The sequence below is a fragment of the Poecilia formosa genome, unplaced genomic scaffold, assembly GCF_000485575.1.
Source record: "Poecilia formosa unplaced genomic scaffold, Poecilia_formosa-5.1.2 Scaffold642, whole genome shotgun sequence".
NCBI classification, from domain to species: domain Eukaryota; kingdom Metazoa; phylum Chordata; class Actinopteri; order Cyprinodontiformes; family Poeciliidae; genus Poecilia; species Poecilia formosa.
In genome coordinates this window covers 27231-46782 of record NW_006800581.1, presented here as the reverse complement: position 1 = coordinate 46782, position 19552 = coordinate 27231, and the positions used below count along the sequence as shown (strand labels likewise).

Sequence of the window (19552 nt, the reverse complement as noted above, 5' to 3'; positions counted from 1 at the left end):
AGCCTTCAGGATCACATGAATGACCTATGCCAAGAGAGCCATGTCTTAGTTCAGGCTTTAACTAGGACATGTGGCCAGAAAAGACCAAACAAAATTGTTCGTTATTACGCAATAGCCAGCCCCGCCCTTATCTCACCAATGGCTCGACTGACTACTGACCAGTTCTCTATCTAACGGGTCCGGAAAATCCCTGAAACCCGGGTCTTACCCTAGAATTAGGTTTATAGGAGATATTCTGTTTAAACTGGCGGCGGAGAAAACTCTTCTAGCTCTAACTACCTTCAGTTCCAGAAGTTATGACCCTTTTCAGTTGAGAAACAGCCACCAAAGGAAAGTACGAAGCCACCACATCTCTAGAATCATGTAAGCTAATTTTACTGTAATCAGGGGAAACTACAATGATCAAATGACTCAATTAATCTCAATGTCCACAAATTTCATTGGAATTTTTAATATGTAATTTATTAAGCAAGCTTTAGCAGGGGTAAATGACAAGCGGATCAACTTTCAGAGATTACAGATTTGCAACCAGATAATAAATTCAACCTAAATCAATTAAAACCTATTTCCATTTCTATCCCTATCCTGTGTCACTAGTTTAACTAAGCGAGGCTCTTGGGGGGGCAGTTCAACTCACACCCAGATGGCAATTGATCCCGGCAGCAGGAATCTTCAAATGTCCTTGGTTAGAGTCCTTGTCCTGACGTGGCAAAGTCCCCTTTCAGAATAGCAAAGCAGAACTGTCCGTTGTCCTTCAAACGCACAGAATCTTCATCAATCAGTGACCTTTGTCTTTTCTCCAAGTCTGCTGCAGTCGGGTAGAGATCGTTGGGTTGAGGCAGAGGGGTTGGTCGAATCAGGAACCAGGGCAGGGGGCAGACGGGTCTTGTCCCTTCTTAGCAGCGCGAAGTCTCAGCTTCCCCTTGGTTCCAGGGCGCGGTCCTCTGCTGATCTTCGATCTGCGTCCTCTTGTTGGCTCTCCTTCAGCGCTGCAGACAAAGAACAGTTTCCTCCCTCAACTGCTGCTTTTTATACCCTCTCAGCCCATGGTTGTGTATGGGAGAGGTCTACGTGACTTCTGGAACATTCCGATGAGTCTGTGGAAAGCCCCAACCTTTCCCAACCATCATCTCTTTCGTGACTCATTGCAGCAACTCTGTTCGGTACTTCCCTTTTTCCACTGGCCATCTGGTAACTTACTTCCTTTTTGAGCCTCCCAAGCGCCCGCCTAATTGCGACACAGTTCGAGAACAGAACCTGCCTTCATTTCTCACGATCTCAAATCTTCAGTCATCACATTTCATTAATACATTATCAAACATAATTCTGTAATTACAAAACATAAACAATTTATCATTATATCAACTTATAACTCTCAGTATGATTCTTCATTATTTATTTGTTCTGTAACTCAAGCTGTTACTGTCTCTAATCATCAATAATCATCATACAACAATCAAATTGTTACTGTCATTCAGATCACGAATACAGAATACACATTTCAAATGTGCATTACTGATTATTCCAACCATTACATATGTATGTATTTTCATTCATCTTTTAATCATCATTAAATCAAGATGCAACATTACTGTTATTTCTCAGGCCTTTATGCTCCGTTTTCTGCATGTACCTGGAGAGATCTCACCACCTTATGCCAGTTTTCACGACAAAATGTAAGAAACCACTAGAGAGACTCCCAGGGTTGTAACCTTAACCTTAAAACTGAAGCTAATGCTAATGCTACACCTAACGCTAATGCTAATGCTAACCCAGGCAGTCTAAGAAGTAACCATCGGTTTNATCACACTGACCACAATGGTGCTTTTGGAACATCACAAACCAAACTTATTATGAACGGATCCCGTTTGGTTACAGTTGAATTTAACGAAGCCTCCTGCTGCTCCTCCTGCTGCTCCTCCTGCTGCTCCTGCTCCTGCTGCTCCTCCTGCTGCTCCTGCTCCTGCTGCTCCTCCTCCTGCTGCTCCTCCTGCTGCTCCTCCTGCTGCTCCTCCTCCTGCTGCTCCTCCTCCTGCTGCTCCTCCTGCTGCTCCTCCGCCCGATGCGCAGCAGGAGGCTCTGCTGACTCAGCAGCGGCTCTCTGAACCGACATGCAGACGGCGGCCGAGATCGCCTCTGTCAGATCCTCAGGATGGAGCTTGGATTTAGTTTCCAGATGAAGTCAAACCATCTTTATAAGAGCGTAAAGCTGCCAGGTTAAAAGCTTCAATACGCAGGGTGACGCTGATCAGTTGGATGGATAAAAAAGCCTGACATCATGACGCGTTGTAACACATTACTGCGGTAGTCTTTTTTATTTATTTATTTTTTAAAGGATTTTTTCGGCACTAGTTTATTTGACAACGATCTGACTGTAAGGGGCCAGAGAGAGCGGAGAGAGGCCTGGGCCCAGCGAATGGAGGACGGGAGTCGGACTCCTGATTACCGGGCTCTGTATGCGGGGCGCCGCGCTAACCACCGCGTCGCGCAACGCCCCTATTGCGGTAGCCTATGCTGTAATTTACAGTTTGTAATTATTAAATTATTTACATTTTTATACAATTTGAGCTTTCTGACGAACTCACCTAGTCCACCTTCTTTCATTTTCTGGGAAAAATCTGTTTAGTCATGTAATTGCGACTAGTCGACTGGCCCAGAAAAAAGTCAGTGCAGAGAAAAGAATCGACGAGTCGACTAATTGGTGCAACCCCTACCAGGAACACACAATTTAATCCATCTAAATAATAAAAAGTCATTTATGTTCATAAGTAATCATGACAGCGCTCACCTTTGACTTGTTTTTCAGTTTATCGATGATGATTTGCTCCTCTATGGTTCTGTTTGCCTTGCAGGGAATCAGAGCCTGCGGTCCAGACAGGCCGTTCTGACAGACCAATCTCCATCCAGCAACACAGAGACGACCCACAGCAGAGCGATCAGGAAAACCTTCACAGTCTGAAGAACAACCACACGAACACATTTTCCTCTACATTTACAGGCACACGTCAGCGGACACAACGTGAAGCAGCTGCACATCCTGCAGGAACCGATGAAGACTTTGTTCATCCAAAGTAACAAAAACATGATGGTAAAAACTGGAAGAGTGATGTAGATCCCACAGCCATGAGTCTGGTGCCTGCAGGTGCAGGCCACTTCTCTCTCAAATAAAACATTGTGAGTAAAAATCACAATGATTGTAGCTGAGGTGGCAAGATGGGAGACAGAACCCGTCAGAAAGTTTTTGATCATCATCTTCACAGCCAGACTAACAGGAAGTTATTTCTGACAGATTTATATTAAAACAGAAAACAGAATCCAAACCACATCAAACATCTGATTTGTCAGCTGGAGACACCAACCACAAATGAAAATCGAAACCATTTAACTCATCTTATTTTTACCAACGTCTATAAAGAGTGTAGATTATTTGAACATTTATTGTTAAATAGGGATCTTCTCAGAAATGAACATGCAGTTTTCACTCTGCCACAGCAGGGGGCGCTGCAGAAAAGAGTCAGAATAACACTCCATTCATTTCTGATGATTTTTACTGATTATCTGAGAGAAAATAAGTTTTAATTCAGTGTTTTCCTTGCCAGCCAGTCTTCCTTAGTAAAATCTTGAGCAAAACGCAGACCTTGTTCTTTGCATACCACTTAATCCTTCGTCACTTTCCAGACTGTGTCTCGATGGCGCCTCCTAGTGAACTGCAGGATGACCTGACGGGTCGCCCCTCTTCCTTCCTTTCTTCCCATTGTGGTAAGATTCTTGAGAGAAGTTGTTTTCTCCTTCTTGCTCTTTGAGGCCTGAGAGCCTCAGGTTCTGTTAAGAAATAAAATATTATTTAACCAAGAGCTTCAGGGGCCCCATAAACACTAATATTTTAAAACAGACCACAGATACATAAATGTAACACTTATTTATTGAGATTATCGATGCTGTTAAATTTTATTCAATTAGCAGTGCTCGGTCCACCAGCACCAGCCCTGAACGTCTCCCGTCTAAATCACATTTCATGTTTTTCCACTACATACAGGCTTCCAGCTCTTTAGGTTCTTTAGGGTCAAATTAAAAGTACACNATGTTTTAAAATCTGTTTTCACATTCAGTCTGGAAATTTATATTTTTACACTAAAAACTTTGTTTTGCTGATATTTTCCTAATTTGATTTGATTTGGTCGTCCCTCTTCCTTTCTTCCCATTGTGGTAAGATTCTTGAGAAAAGTTGTTTTCTCCTTCTTGCTCTTTGAGGCCCGAGAGCCTCAGGTTCTGTTAAGAAATAAAATACTATTTAACCAAGAGCTTCAGGGGCCCCATAAACACTAATATTTTAAAACAGACTACAGATACATAAATGTAACACTTATTTATTAAGATTATCAATGCTGTTAAATTTTATTTAATGAGCAGTGCTCGGTCCACCAGCACCAGCCCTGAACGTCTACCGTCTAAATCACATTTCATGTTTTTCCACTACATACAGGCTTCCAGCTCTTTAAGTTCTTTAGGGTCAAATTAAAAGTACACACACAAAATAAACGTTCACTAACTCACAGACTAGTTAAGTTCAAATATGCTGACATCTGAAGCCGCCGAATGGCGCAGCTAATTACAACTAGCAAATGTGTTCAAAGCAAATAACTGATGACACTTCGACGTTCAACACATCCACTGTTTCAAATTAAATGTAGAAAAAGTCATTAATATTTTTATACCGTTTAAATAATATTTTTTCATAGTGGGTAGCATACTTACTGTTTCATCACAATCCGGTGGACAGTGTTGTACTTCTGCAGCGGATCTCCTGTCATTTCCACGGGAGTCTCTGGACTCTTCGTCATTGCAGAATCTGTACCTCGTGAATGCATCTTTGCAGAAGTATCAACTTACTTATGAAAATAAATAGGAGACAGGACATTATCAATTTAACTGGGAGCCACGCTGCCCTGCTCTGTGGCCGAACACACAGGACGAAAAGAAGCAAGGAGGCTCCACCTTTATTGTCTTTATAAGCGCGTAACCTTCCGCTTCACAAAATAGTGCCAATACAAATAGTGACAAGCATCGTATTCAACACCCCCACTTGATGATGCCACACATTCTAGCCGTAGCACTATTTCCAAACATATAAGAACAAATTTTTTAAATCTTGGCTCTTGTGACAGATTTTGTGAACACATCCATATTTTCTGTCGGACAGCAGGCCGAAACAATTTTACCCTGCAAAACATTGGACCTTAAGTGGTATTTAATGTCCACATGCTTGCTCCTCTGGCGATTCACAGGGTTCTTTGCCAGGCGTATTGTCCCTTGGTTATCCTCAAACACCTTTGCAGTTTGCTCAAAACTGTGGTCCATGTCCTGAGATAGATAGAGCGCTTCTTGGATGGTAGCTGCTGATGCTACATACTCAGCCTCACATGTTGACAATGAAACCGTCTGCTGTTTCGTTGTTTTCCATGAAACAACAGCTGCACGTGGACTTAAACTAAAGCAATAGCCTTGAGAATTTGTGAATTTTATCTTCAGTTATTTTTATTTGTTGTTTTTGCCTGCGGGGGTCGCCTTTCTGCACTCTGCCTCGTTTGCGTCTCCTGGGCTTCCGTAGCTCCGTCCAGCCCTCAGCTTGTTCTGCCTGTAAGTCAGAGGAAGTTCGCTGCTGCGATATACGTTTGTTTTCTGTACGGATGTTGTTGGTTATGTTGAAGTTTTACCATATGATGATTATTGTTGTTTGTTAATGTGTTATTTTGCAGTTTTGAGCATCATTGTGGGTTTTATAATCAGCTTTATTATAATTTTCTTTTTTTTTTATTTTGACGCGAACAACCGGTGCTAAGCCAGCAGTTCGGTTGAACATTGTTTTATTCTTACATTTAGGCTGGAGTGCAGGGAAAGTTGAAGAGGAGATTGGTTTGTTTTTTTACTCTTCTCCCCCAGAATAAAAGATTTCATGGTCGAATTCTGGAGACTCATTTATACCATCCGTTTGTCAGGTTTAAACTCTCTGAGTGAGACCAGACCAGAGCGGTTCTGGATGAAATGAGTCAACACCAGGCGTCAGGAAGCTGTAAAACTAAACTAAACACCATGATGGACTCAGCCATGCATATCACAGACAGAAGGTTCATAAAGTCACTGAAAAAGTTTGCGTTGTGTTTGAGGTCTGTAGTTATTTGGAAACACGACTTTTACCTGCAACCAGATATTCAGACGTCCAGGAACATTTTTTACATCAATGAGTCATAAAATAAGATCAATTAATTAAATTATTTTCCCGAAAAAGATCTAATGTTTAATGAAGGCCAATGTTTGTTTCATTTAACAAACTAAATTAAAGTGAAACATTAAAAAAACCCTTAGAGATCAGAAATGAGATGAATGACATCAGACCGAGGCTGGCCAATCAGAGCCCTTTTTTACTCAGCTTCATTTTTATTATTTGAAAAAATATTTTCATGATTTTAGGATTTTTTTCTGAATCAGAGGCACATGTTTATTGTCTTTATTGTCTTTATTGCTTTTCTTACATTAGGAGTAAAATTAATAATAAATACAACAAACCAACATCTAGGAACTAAATACGTTTGTTTTAATGCCTGAATGAAAGTTTTATTAATTCTACAGGAACGTAATAAATATAACTGCTGAATGCCTGAACATTATATAATCAGATTATTAACTTCATAAAGAAAGCAGCAGATCTTCTTCTCTCAGACTGACGTTGGATTTTTCTCCTTCAGTTTGTGGAAAACGTTTCCGTCCGACTGTTTCCTCCAGCTCAGCTCCACGTCTGCATTCAGTCCTTCCTGTTTCAGCTTCAGCAGCAGCTGGAAGAGGAAGAATGATCACATTTATGCAGATTCATGTTCAGGCTCTTTCTGCAGGAGGAAAACCTCTGACTGATGGAAATAATCTGGAAAACTCTCAGCTGGACCCATCAGCTGCGTTTCTATTCACCAGCACAAATTAGAGTTATGAAAACAAACACACTTGTGACCAGCAGGTGGAGATCTTTTTAAAATTAACAAGATGCACCCGAACACAGACCTTTCAGTGCACAATATTTTATTTAACAATTCCTTTAAAACATTTCCTTTTAAAAACGAGGCTTCAGGCCCACTACTCGGTCCCTGGGACAAAAGGAACACAAAAGGAAACAGGACAGACAAGTTTAATTATTCCAAAGAAATAAAAACATGCAATGCAAAACAAATTAGTAAATAAAACCAAACAAATTAGTAACTTCAATCACAAAACAAGGAACAAGTTGTTGTTGCCATCCGCTTCCAAATGCCCTTCGATGGAGCCGGAGTAGTAATGCCCCGCACACACAGCCTGCCCAATCCGCAACAGGTTTATTTGAGCGGCCCAATCACACAAGACAAGACAGCAAAGCGTCCAAAGCGCTGCAGCTCCAAACACAATCAAGTGCCCAGGGGTGGAAACACAGCCTAACCCGGGAGGAAGCGGGTCAGCAGGTGAGGACCAGATTGAAGCCGCCCGCCACAGCAACCCCCAGCTGCAGCCGGCAACGCCATCAGAGCAACAGATCGCAGATGAGTCGACCAAACCCACAAGCCGACATGTAGCCGCCGACCGCAGCAACAGCGGGAGAAACAAAGACGCACACACCTTGCAGCGGCCCGCCCAGCTATATAGGCATCTGCCCCGCCCACCAATCAATGGTGCGCTTCCTGCTGCACCCGGTGCGCAGTGGGGGGAGGGGGGAACACCATCCCACCACACACTTAAAGCTGCAGAATGTCCTCACTGTTTGTTATGAGACATAATCTGTAAAAAAAATCAATCTCCTCTGTTTTCTCCCATTATTAACTACAAACAACCAATCAGAGCCAGGAGGCGGGGCTTACTGCTGTCAATCACCTTCTGTTCCTGCTTTCCCTTTCTTGGTCTCTGCTTCTCTGCAGCTAGCATAGCTTGTCATGAATGCTCAGACTAGTTAGCATAGCCAATGACAGCAGATAAATGGTTTTCCTGTAACAGTAAGTTGTTTCTCCGCCATTAGCACATTTAGCAGTGAGTACATGAGATTGATTAACAGCGCTAAGCCCCTCCTTCTGGCTCTGATTGGTTGGTTTTGGTGCATTTCTTCAGACAGTAGCAGCTCAGAGAGGAGGTTGATCTATTCACAGAACAAACTGTTACAACATGCTGACAGATTTAACGAATAAACATTTTATAAAAGTTACTGCAGCTTTAATGGGAACATGGAAATTTAATAAAGTTTTTGTTGTCATTTTTCAGCCATATTGAAATTAGTGTATTTCAATAGAAATACTTGTTTAGCATCATGAGTCACATGATCAGTAACCGGAAGTTACTGCTGGTGGAAATGAAGAAGAAAACAACATTTTGAACCCGTTTTGTTGGCGCTGCAGCTCCACCTGCTGGTAGGAAGTGAGATCCACGTACCTGACTCAGCAGCTCTTCCATGACTGCTGCAGAGTTCAGATCCACGCCGGAGGTTTTCTCCAGCTTCACAGACACAACCTTCTGAAAAACAACAGCTTTGACAGCAAAATGGTTGATGAGCGGCAGGCAGAGAGATCAGGAGGAAGAGGCTGAGGAAGACTCACTGCTGGAGCAGATGAAGGCTTTCTCTACGTCACACCGCCAGTCCTCCCATTTCCCCAGAGCGTCAAACGTCGCCAACACACACTTCTCATTCCCGTTGCTGTTGTTGGGCTCGGTGCTCTTCCAGTAGCTGAAGGAGAAGCGGCTCCCAGCCGACCACTTCCAGCCGTCTCGGTACAGTCCGGTCCAGACTTTGGTTCCTGCCGGCACCAGCTGCTGGACCTGCTGGTTCTCGGACTCGTTCCTGATGCTGGCCAAGTCCGAGTGCTGCTTCCTGCAGAAGCTCTGGGCCTCCGTCCAGTTCATCCCAGACTGGACCAGAACGAAACTCACACCGGGCCCTGAAAGCAGAACCAGAAACACAAAAACTCAAGTCTGACGGCTGGGAGACAGAAAAAAACCTGTGGAAATTTCTGAACCTGATGACATGAAAATTTGCGACAAAAAATATTTTTTTTGTAGATTTATTTCACATATTTTATAGCAAAAAAATTTTTGAGCTCAAAAAGTTTAAAACTTAGCAAGAAAACTCAGAAATTTTTAGATTAATCTCAGAAAATTTCTATGAAAAGTTTGGAAATTTTTGATCTTGAAAAGTAGTCAATTTTTTTTTACTTTTGAGACTCTAAAAGTTTAATATTTTCAACATTATGAGTTCAGAAAATATCCAAGTTTTGTCTAGAAAAATGTTTGACATTTATCTAAAAATTTCTTAGTTTGTGCTTGAANAAAGCTACCGTTAACAGGAGTGGTTGTTGGAACTACGCGGCAGCTAGCGCTACTCTGTCGACTGTTTCTCAACTGAAAAGGGCCGTAACTTCTGGATCTGAAGGTAGTTAGAGCTAGACGAGTTTTCTCCGCCGCCAGTTTAAACAGAAATTCTCTAGTAAACCTATGATAGGGTAAGACCCAGGTTACAGGGATTTTCCGGACCTGTTAGACAGAGAACTGGTCAGTAGTCAGTCAGTGGTGAGGTTAGGGCGTGGCTGGCTATTGCAGAATAACGAACAAAGGTTGCTGAGGGTTAAAGCCCAGCCCTCACGTGGACGTCACAGGTTCGAGTCCCGGCCTGGTGACGTCTGCCTCATGTTCCCCTCATTACTTTGATTCACTATCAGATAAAAGCCGCTAGAGCCAAAAAATGTTAATCTCAACATTTTTTGTCTTGCAAATTTTCAACTTATAAATCTGGAAATTTCTGCGTTTTTTCTAGAAAATTTCTGAAATGAATCTCAAATTTTCTGAGTATCTTTCTTACAATTTTTCAACCTATCAAGTTTGGACATTTATAAGTTTTTTCAAGGATTTTTTTTTTTAGATTATCCTCAAAGTTTGTTTTTTTTTCCCAAGAGAAATGTTTGACCTTTGTATCTCAGAAACGTCCATATTTTAGTCTGAAACGTGTCGCGGGTCGTACCGGTGATGTTGGCGCAGACGGGCCGCCGGGCGGAGGAACACGGCCCGTCCTGCCACAGGCCTTCCCCGGTCACCATGCCGCAGCGCTCGGTGCTCATCCAGTTGTTCGGCTCTCCGCTCTGCCACTTCCTGAACGAATCCTCCCCGGTTCTGTAGAACCCAGAGTCCGACAGGGACCAGCGCCAGCTGTCCACGTCGTCATACAGTCCGATCCAGGCTCTCTGAAACAACAGGAACGTTCTGATTCACGCAGAGAGAACCGGCTCTTTGATTTCTTTGAGATTCTATGAATAAAAATCAAAACTGAGAATCGTCTCATGGTTTTCATTTTTCTTTCTTCTTTTTTATTTTTTGCAACTTTTCCAATAATTTAAAGGTGATCATGTTGTAATGTTTGGAGTTTTGATCATTTCATTTTTCTGTGCTCTTTAGTCTTTCTTTGATTACACCAGTCTAGTTTTACTTTAGTTCAGTTCTTTATTCTTGTTTATGTTTATTTCTTATTCCTTCTTACTCTAGTTTAATTAACTCTAGTTATTCTTTAATAGATCATTTCCTGTCCCCCTGTCCTCTCTCTCTCTGTCCTCTCTCAGTTCATCAGTTCAGGTTTTTTGTTCAGTATTTAAACTTTTCTCCGTCTCAGTGTTCCTCCTGTCTTTTCTCTGTTATTTTCTGTTTCTTCTCTGTTGGATTTTTCTCGGTTTGATGGTTTTTGTTCTGCTCTGGCTCCCTGTGGTTTGTAGCTCCCGTCTGTATTTCTCTGCAGTAACGTTGAAGGTGTTTTTGGATATTTTCTCCATGATCTGCTTCCTGTTTCTGCTGTGACTTTAGAGGAAGTGAAAGCCGTCATACGTAGCTGTAAGAAGTGTAGACCATGTTGTTCATGACCGCCATCTTGTTCAGTGTCTTCATGTCCTCCATGGTTGCTATGGTAGCCAGGTCTGAGTTCATCCTCCTGCAGTAACGCTGAGCGTCGGCCCAGGTCATCGGCTCATAAACGAAACGATATTCATGAGACGAAGGAGAAGAAACGACGCCTGAGAGACGCAGGCAGAGATTAATCCTCTTCACCGAAACAAAAACTTTTCAAACGTTTCCAAATCATAACAACAGAAAAACTCATTAAAATACAAATCAAATGAATATTTCTGAGTGAAACTTGCCTGCTGCAGCGGTGATGAAGAGGAGCGCCTCCATCCTTCCTCATCTGGTCTCTGCTTCCATCAGAAACTCTCTGCCTCTCGGCTCAAACATCCTGAATTATTGGCAAGTCAAAACCATTCAAATCAGCTGCATTTCCATGAAGAAGGTCAGAAAAGGTCACAGCGAAGGTTTCTCCTCTTCCTCCGGATCTCTGTTAAAGTCCTGCTGTTGCTTTAAGTGAAAATAAACGGGTATAAAACTCCACAGAAAAAACTTCGTTTGTTCAGTGTCTACAGAAACAGTCTGAACTTTGACCTCTTATTAACCAGATTTTATTCAGTTGCAAAATTTATATTAAAGTCTGTTAAAATAAAAATCCCCAAAATGATCTGTTAGAGAAACAAACTGCTTGAGGATTCTTCTGAATTCTTCAGAAGGTTCTGGTTTTTATTTCTGCTGCAGAAACATAAAACGGTCAGGGAGTTAAAGCAGCGCTGAGGGAGAATCGACGTGAAAACAGAAACATCAGATTCTGTTATTCAGCTTTAGTCCTGGTTTAAACTCAGATGTTAGTCTGAAGCTGTGATTTTCTCAGGCTGATGTTTTTTAAAGCTGAACTTCCTGAATCTGAATAATCAAACATGAATCTGCATTTATGATCTTCTGCTCTGTTTTCAGCTCAAATCATCCTGGAGATGCAAAGCAGAACAACAGGCGGAGGATAAACGTTGTAACTTTATGGTTTGGTTATAAATACACAAAGTTCAATCAGATAATCATAATAAGTCACATAAAAGCCTTTTGGTATTTCTTGGAAGTTAAAACTCTTATTGGGTTTCAGTCAGAGGAAACCAAAGCCTCACACAAAATGTTTTTCCTTTTGGAGATTAAAAATCACCACAATCCTCGTCACTTAGCAAGCTAAACAAATTATATTCAAACCTGTGGAGGAACCCGAGTTGCCGCCGATTCATTCATATTAAAATGAGATCCGGTGTTTGCCGAGGACAGGATGGAGGATCTGGAGGAGACGTAGTCACATGATCACATTTTACAGCTTAATTCAGCACCTATGTTACCTTTAGTTGTTATAAAAATGCTATAAATATTAAAATTAACTTGAAAAGAAACTTCCTGAATTAACGCCTTGAAACTGGGCCTCTGTCTCTTTAAGAAGCTCCTGCTGTTTCTGGAGCTCCGCCTCCAGAAAGTCACCCCAACATGGCTCCTCCATTAACCCTTTAACGTTTTTACCATCGTTGCTCTGAGCAGCAGCTCCTGTCAGGAGCTCAGCTGATGCTAATTGCTGCTGGCTAGTCTGAAGGAGCTGAGTGGGGGAGGAGCTGTGGCTGGAAGGCGGGGCTAGGTCCACCCAGGCGTTTACAGCTGAATGGTTGCCATGGAAATGAAATTACTTCTGAAACATGAAAGGATCAAAGCAAAACTGCAGGCTTGATTTTTATTAAATATCATTAAAATATGTAAAGATCAAAACTGCTGATTTTACATGAAACTGTCCCTTTAAAAAATGAATCAACTTTCATTTAAACACATTAAATTCATCCCAATAAAAACGTTTTGAAACAATTTTTTATTTCATAAACATTTTTTCATGGAAAATATTTCAGTGAATCTAAAATCATAATTCATTTTCCAGGTGAAAACGTTAAACTGTAGTGATGAAGATCAGAGCTCAGTTCGTTTCCATGGAAACATGCAAATGTTTATGGAAACTGTTTACATGTTATTAATAACCTTCGTGATAAATTACTGCTTATGAATCTGAACCAGTTTCCTCAGGTCGGCATCATGTAACAGGAAATAACTGAACTTAAAGTAATGAAGTGATAAAATGTCCGTTATGTTTATGATCCCATAATCATCAGAATATTAAGAGCCTGCTTGGTGTTCAGATGGATCAGAACCGGGTCTTAATGCAAACAGAACCAGGAGATGTCATCATTAGTTTATTGAAATATATTCAAACCCAAACGGACTGATCTTCTCCTGGAACTCCTCTTCGCCTGTTCTTTGTGGCATTCTCAATATTGCTTAAATGGTAAATAATTACTTTTTATTGTAATATAAACCCCAGTTTGATGTTTGCGTTGCAGGGAGAAGATTTAGAGGAAGAAGTCAACCTGCTGTTCCTGCTCATAGCCACCGGGGGGCGACGTCACAGCGCCATGTTGTGTGGGACTCATTCATTGGTTTACAGCCTTCAATTGGATCTTAATCATTACATTTCAGAGCTTCACTCTTAAAACATTCAATATTTGATTATTTTATGTTTTAATATTGTTTTCATGTGAAGTTCAGGTTGGGAGGAACTTTTATTCTCTCCTCTATGCTATTATAAACAAATCACACAGGAAACGAACTGAGACTTTATTCTGCTCTTCAGTTTTGTCCTTCGTCCTTTTTGAAGATTTTTCCGTCTAAAGTCATCCAGCTCAGTTTGACGTTTCCGTCCAGCTCCTGATCCTGCAGATTCTGTTTCAGCTGAAACAATAAAATAAACTAAAGTTTAGTTTGTTCATCATCGGACACATCAGTGTTCAGGAAACTAAATGTGCATGTTTTCCTGGGAGCAGCCGAAGAGTTAGAAAATCACTCAGCTGATGAACATGAAACAGAACCAAGACAAAAAGAGCAAAGAACCTGAACAGGAGGAGAAGTTAAAGCTGGAACATCTGAAACGTTATTTTCATCATTTCTCATAAAATCTGCATCAGTTCTGGAGGAAACATGAAATAAACTCTGACATGATGTTCTGGAGCCGAGATCCGTTAATAACTAAAGACGGATCGTCTCCTCAGGGTTTACCTGGTTCAGAAACCCGTCCAGCACCGCCGGGTCGCTCAGGTCCAGAGAGGAATCCTGCAGAACCTTCAGTCTCACCACCTTCCGAAAGATTCCTAAAGATTTGAACAAAACCGACAACCAATAATGACCTCAGAGCCTCATGATGCCTGACCCTGATAACTTGGACCTACATGCCGGTTGGTTCTGATAAGCTCGGTTCATGTAAGCCAGAGGTTGACCCGCTTCAGGCGGCCGGTACCGTCACAGATCGTCCTCATCATGGACGCAGTTCTGCAGCCCAAACCCGTTGTGTGACGGCGGCTGGGCTGCGGGCCGCTCAGGCCGCAAGTCTTGGGGAAGGAACCGGCCCGGTCTGGTTAGCTAACATGAGCTGCTCCGGAACCGAAGTGGAGCGGACTTTGTACGGCCACAGCGGGTTTGGGGCGAACCGCTGCGGTGGTCTGCGGTAAGCCGGTCTCCACCAGGCGGGTCAGTCCCGGTGTGGAAACGGCTGTTTGGTTCCGGACTCAGAGAAACGTTTCGTCCAACAGGCGTCCCGGTCAGACTGGCGGGTCCGGGCCGGTGTTCTGGACGGGTTGAGGTCTGCCACAGCCAGCCTGGGGGACGGTGTGTGATGACGGCTGGGACCTGAGCGACGCCGCGGTTTTCTGGAGGGAGCTGGGCCGTAACCGGGCCTATGAAGCTTCAGGTGGGGCCCAGTACGGACGCGGAGCTGGAAGCTGCGCTCACACCGGCCCCCAGGTGCCGTTGAACAGAACCTCGACCCGCCCGGAGCACCGGGTTGGACCGGTCAATCGGATCTGGGCTCCAGCTGAACGACACACCAAACATTCACTTCTTTACAGCTGAACTGAAATCAATAAACAGAAGTCAGTCTAAATCTGTTTGGCTGTAATGTGGCGTTTCCTACCACAGATGGCGCCAGTCCTGGTTGGAGCATTCAGAGAGGCTGACTTCCCTTCCTGATCTCCCCGGTTCCCTGGTCTAAGTGGGCCGAGGCTGCAGCCCAGCCGCCTGCAGACCACCTGAGGACCCAGCCGTCATCACACACCGTCCCCCAGACTTCATCATGGTAGACCTCCACCCTCCCAGAACACCGGGGTGGACCAGTGTTGAGAAAATAAATTTAAAATAAGCTAGTTTTAAAACTTAACATGTCTTGATTCAAATGGCCTAATTGTGGTTTTGAATTTAGTAATGTATTCTGGCTCTTTGACCTTTATGCTACCTGTAGTTACAGCAGATGGTTTGCTAGGATCGTTTGAACTGCCTTTTGTCTGTGGGAAAACAATCAGGAGAAGTTCCAGCTTTTCACACTCATCTGTGAAAGGCCGTAAACACGGCAGGGGTTTCTGGCTTGAGAGAGGGTCAGAGAGCTCCTGGTAGGATGAGCAAAGATACGCCTTATTTGAATAAATTAAAGAAAAGAAGATAAAACTTTCTACACAGAAGTAACAAATCAGATTTGCTCTTGCAATTCTCCAAAGACGTCTTTGCTGTCCCTATCTCTTGCCTCAGGTAACGAATGTATGTCTAATTTTCTGTTGTATCTTACACTTTGTTCCGATTTGGATTAAATTCTGTGACGTCATCACGCATTGTTGTATTTTTGTCCCACACGCGGGTTCAGAGGACCCGGGATCTAAACAGGAAGAAAGAGAGCCAGATTTTGTCCTAAATTTAATCACATAAGTTATTCTTCCTTAACATTTGGGGGCTCGTTGCCGGTTCCGAACTCTTGGCGGACGGCTGTGGGGACCTTGTTGATTCGTCTCGGCCTGATGCTGCGGTATGGTGAGGTGGTGTTTTGTCACTTTTTGATTGCCTGCAGCGCCGTTTCGTTTGGCTCTGGTGCATTCTCTCTCTTTGCTGTGTGACGTCACAGAAGTTATGGTACTCTCCGCGATGTCCTAAAATTCCCCCCGAAAAGAGCTCATAGTTAACGTTTTTTGATGAATACACACTACAGGGCTCAAGCAGAGATCAAGCGAAGTCTCTGTCGAAAGCTAGGCTTTGATTTGTGGCCTTCAGGAATGTTACTGAGCCTGTAAATTTACAAATTTATTCGGATTAATATTGTGTATTCTGGGTAGTTTTGGCTTGCATCAGTCAGGGAATTCTAAGCTCATTCCCGCCGGACTTATAATTAAACGGGTTAATTGGATCGAGTTGCATCACTCGTGAAAAAAAACTGAAACGGGTTGAATCACCCTTCTTTGGGACTCTGACTTGAGTTGCCATTAGTATAAAGGACTGACACACGAAATTCTAATTCGGTTGGGCTGGGTGTCGCCTTCTCCGCTGGGGCATATATTGTGTCGCTGGGCGGATTGATTGAAGTACACAGAAATTGGGGTTTTCCCTAGAGCATAACCCGGCTCTGAAAGTGATTGTGGTTTGGAGTTGATGGGAATTTCTTACATTGCAGTGGACATTTTTAGCCGGCTTCTGAATTTTTCCTCTCCTTCTGTTTTTTTCCGTTACCTGACGCTGCGTCTGTCTTCCGCCGTTATATGTTCCACCACGCGCTGCTGTATATTTGTCTCTGTGTCTGAGTTGTGTTGAGATTGTGCAGAAGTGATTTGTGTTTCACTACGTGTTATGTGTTTGTCTTGTGATTTTTGTGTTGGTGGATGGTTAATGAGATTATTTTATGAAATATTGTCAAATGTTTTTGCTGGTATTACTAACTTTCTGTTAAATTGTGCTTCTGTGGAACAGAGATTCCTTTTACAGATCTTGCAGTCCTTTGTTTCACAGCAGGAGACTGAGTGACCACTCCATTTGCATTTTGGGAGTTCTTAAGTTGTTCTGTTAACACCGACATTTGCAGCTCACTCTTTCAGGTTTCTTGGATTTTGATGTGACTTTCTTTTGAAACTGTGTTTTATGTTGAAATGAAAAGTACATAATACAGATGTTTCTACTTTCTCAGCGGGAGAAATGTGTGGCATCAGTTCCAGGCTGGAGCACTGGAATGATCTCATTGCCTTTTATAATGCTGTAACGTTTACAATCACTTCAATTCCTAGGTTTCCTGACACTGGTTGGAACACCCTCACTAATCTGAACGGGGACGCGGCACTGATACATATGGATGATGTTTTTTTCTCCTTGACAGTGTTTTCTACACTGTTAATGTAGGACATGTTGAAACGCTAATGAATGACTTTGTTTCTTGTAGGACGATCTTTGTGTGCAGCCCATTTTGCATATTACATGACCACATTAATGGTTTTTGGGGTTTTCCTACAGGGGGTCTAGTTACTGGATAGCCATTTAATAACAGTGGGCTATCATGAAATAAGGTTGTGTGTATAAAATGGAGTTTTTGAAATAGGTTCACTCAAAACTGAATATTAGAACTACTGGATAATTATGTTTCTTTCAACCATGGTGTTATAATAATTGTGTTTAAGACTTTCAACAGGACAAATTTTGGTTTGTGAACTGGGGAGATATGTGGTAAATGGAATCAGTACAAATTGGGAAGTTCTAACTTTATGGTTCACAAATTTCTTTATTTCACACAATGGAGTGTGACAAACAAATTACAGGTGAACATGGGGATCTTTTCAGTTGCTGTAGGTGAATTACGCTACTTAATGTGTTTGCCCAATGTCATCGAGGAGAATTGGAAAGTATATTTCTTACATTATAGGTCAACTACTGTAAAGATGCCTTCAAATACTGAGAATGGGGTCGTGTTCCTGCTCTCACAGCAGCGTTGGGGGCAGATCACACCTCACTTTGTTTGGTCAGTTTGATCTGGGGTAACATCCTGTATCTTTCTTACAATGAGGTGTTGATGAGTCTGCTTGAGTGTGAATGAGAGTGAATGTGTCTGCAGATGGCCTTTGATGTGTTTTTAGGAAGCGCTTTGTGACGTCATTTAGTGAGTAGCTGTGATATTTTTTTCTTATTTTAAACTATTTAGGGATAGTACAGGTTTTGTTTCATAAATTTACTTTTACTACTGCTTTACAGACAATTTTAAAGGTGATGATTGCATATTTTGGTATCACAATCTGATTTGAAGCAGAGTCATCTGCTTGTGCCGTAGGATTGATGCACACAACAGAGGCGGCACAACTTCGGCCTCGACTTAAAGCAGATATGAATTAGTAATTGAGAGACTGTCTCGTCCACTGTGGTATTTTATTTTTTATTTTATTTTTTACTAACACTTACTAACTGAATTAAATTGGTTTATATTTCATATGGGTAACTGATTGGACATGTTGAAATTTTAGCACAATGGGGAAAGTCTCCTATTTTGGTTTTCCACCTCTAAATTGTTTTTCTTTTTGAAATAAGAAAAACACAGGGGGATATTATAAAGATAAGAGATTACTGATAGAACTTTGCAATTTAAAACATCCCAGTCTATTTTGAATACTAGATGGGTGATTTGGAGAAATGGTGGAACATGTTACAATATTTTAGTTTTTCAGCAAATTATATAACAGTAACAGATTCCAAATTGTTTTCAAAATGATAATTTTATTATATCAACAGGGGGAGAAGGAGAAGTAGACCCGAATTCCTGGTAAATTTTTGGATACGGTTAATTGTAAACTTGTTAATCAATAATATTGAGTTGTTCATTCAACAATAGTGAATTATGGATTTCTTTAATGTAGAGTCATATTGCCTTCCTGCTTGACTAAAATATGGTGTATGTGATATAGAAGCTTCTACTAAATTAGATTTGATCATCTAAAATAGAACAGCTTAAAACAACATCTATGTCATCTTTATTTCATTTAAAATTTTTGATAGATTTCTGCATCACTGCTGACTTTGATTATATACAGTTGGGTGTAAATTGTGAATTTTGAGGAAAATTTTGGTTAAAACTGCTATGAAATTCAAATAAAATGTGAATAACTTCTGCAATTTTGCAATAGGACTTTGTCTTGAAACGTGGGACAATGATAGGATGTTTGGTATTTAGTAGAACAATTGAAATTCATAATTATTTGACAAAGTGCAATTCAATCACAACTTTTATAAGTGTTAGTACTAGGACATTCTGGATTTTGTTCTAGTTCTTTAATGAGTTTGTGAGGTTGTGATTTTAAAATTTGTAGTTGATATTTGGCACAAGCAGAGGGAATGTCATCGAGGTATTTACGTTTATTGATTTTGAACAGTAAGTGTCATTATTTTCTTAATTCTGGCACATCTGATGGTGGAATGTTTTAACACATTTCTATGTTTATTCTTTTGCAGTTCAGGATTTGAGGCAGTTGGTCGTTTGTGCTGTAACAATGACAAATCTAGAGCCACACGGGAGGATGCATCACAAGATAAAATAAAATTTTAATTATAATAGTGAAAGTAACGAAATGTGGCATACATAAGTTTTGACTTTGTATTATTTTTTTCTCTGGCAGTTCTTCCTTCTGACTTGATGGTGATCTTTGGGGCAGGGTCTTTCTAGCTCAGAGATCATGGGACGGTGTGATTTGAAAGGATCTTCTTGATTACCACATCAGGCTGCTGTTGTTGCTGCTGAACAAAGACATGACGATGCTGAACTGTGCCCATCTTCTGCTGGACTGCT

At 41.6% G+C, this 19552-nt stretch overlaps 2 protein-coding genes across 4 annotated transcripts in view; both read right to left on the bottom strand.

The window, feature by feature from the left end:
• Positions 1-6509: 6509 nt before the first annotated feature.
• Positions 6510-11044, bottom strand: LOC103130512 (C-type mannose receptor 2-like). The gene is made up of 5 exons (XM_016665960.1): positions 10867-11044; positions 10016-10235; positions 8601-8939; positions 8437-8531; positions 6510-6830 (listed from the first exon to the last, which is right to left on the bottom strand). Exons 1-5 carry the CDS (start codon positions 10999-11001, stop codon positions 6714-6716), a joined length of 906 nt encoding a protein of 301 aa, XP_016521446.1. The 5' UTR covers positions 11002-11044; the 3' UTR covers positions 6510-6713.
• Positions 11045-13102: 2058 nt separating this feature from the next.
• Positions 13103-19552, bottom strand: part of LOC103130511 (scavenger receptor cysteine-rich type 1 protein M160-like) — a 28963-nt gene continuing 22513 nt past the window's right edge. The window contains exons 1-3 of one of the 3 annotated variants that reach the window (XR_475221.2): positions 14154-15043; positions 13984-14075; positions 13103-13659 (exon numbers count right to left, since the gene is read on the bottom strand). Coding sequence is in view for 1 of the 3 variants with exons in the window: in XM_016665961.1 (XP_016521447.1) it covers positions 13558-13659; positions 13984-14075 (194 nt within the window). In the remaining 2 variants the exon portion in view is untranslated. Of the gene's footprint in view, positions 13660-13983; positions 14076-14153; positions 15044-19552 lie in introns of those variants that run through there. The other 2 variants (XR_001660286.1, XM_016665961.1) reach the window with 2 other exon arrangements.

Coding starts and splice junctions, on each gene's coding strand:
- LOC103130512 (XM_016665960.1), bottom strand. CDS start 11,001: ATGACCTGGGCCGACGCTCAGCGTTACTGCAGGAGGATGAACTCAGAC. Junction 8,532..8,600: donor AGCCTTCATCTGCTCCAGCA/GTGAGTCTTCCT, acceptor TTGCTGTCAAAG/CTGTTGTTTTTCAGAAGGTT. Junction 6,831..8,436: donor TGGAAGAGCTGCTGAGTCAG/GTACGTGGATCT, acceptor TTCCTCTTCCAG/CTGCTGCTGAAGCTGAAACA.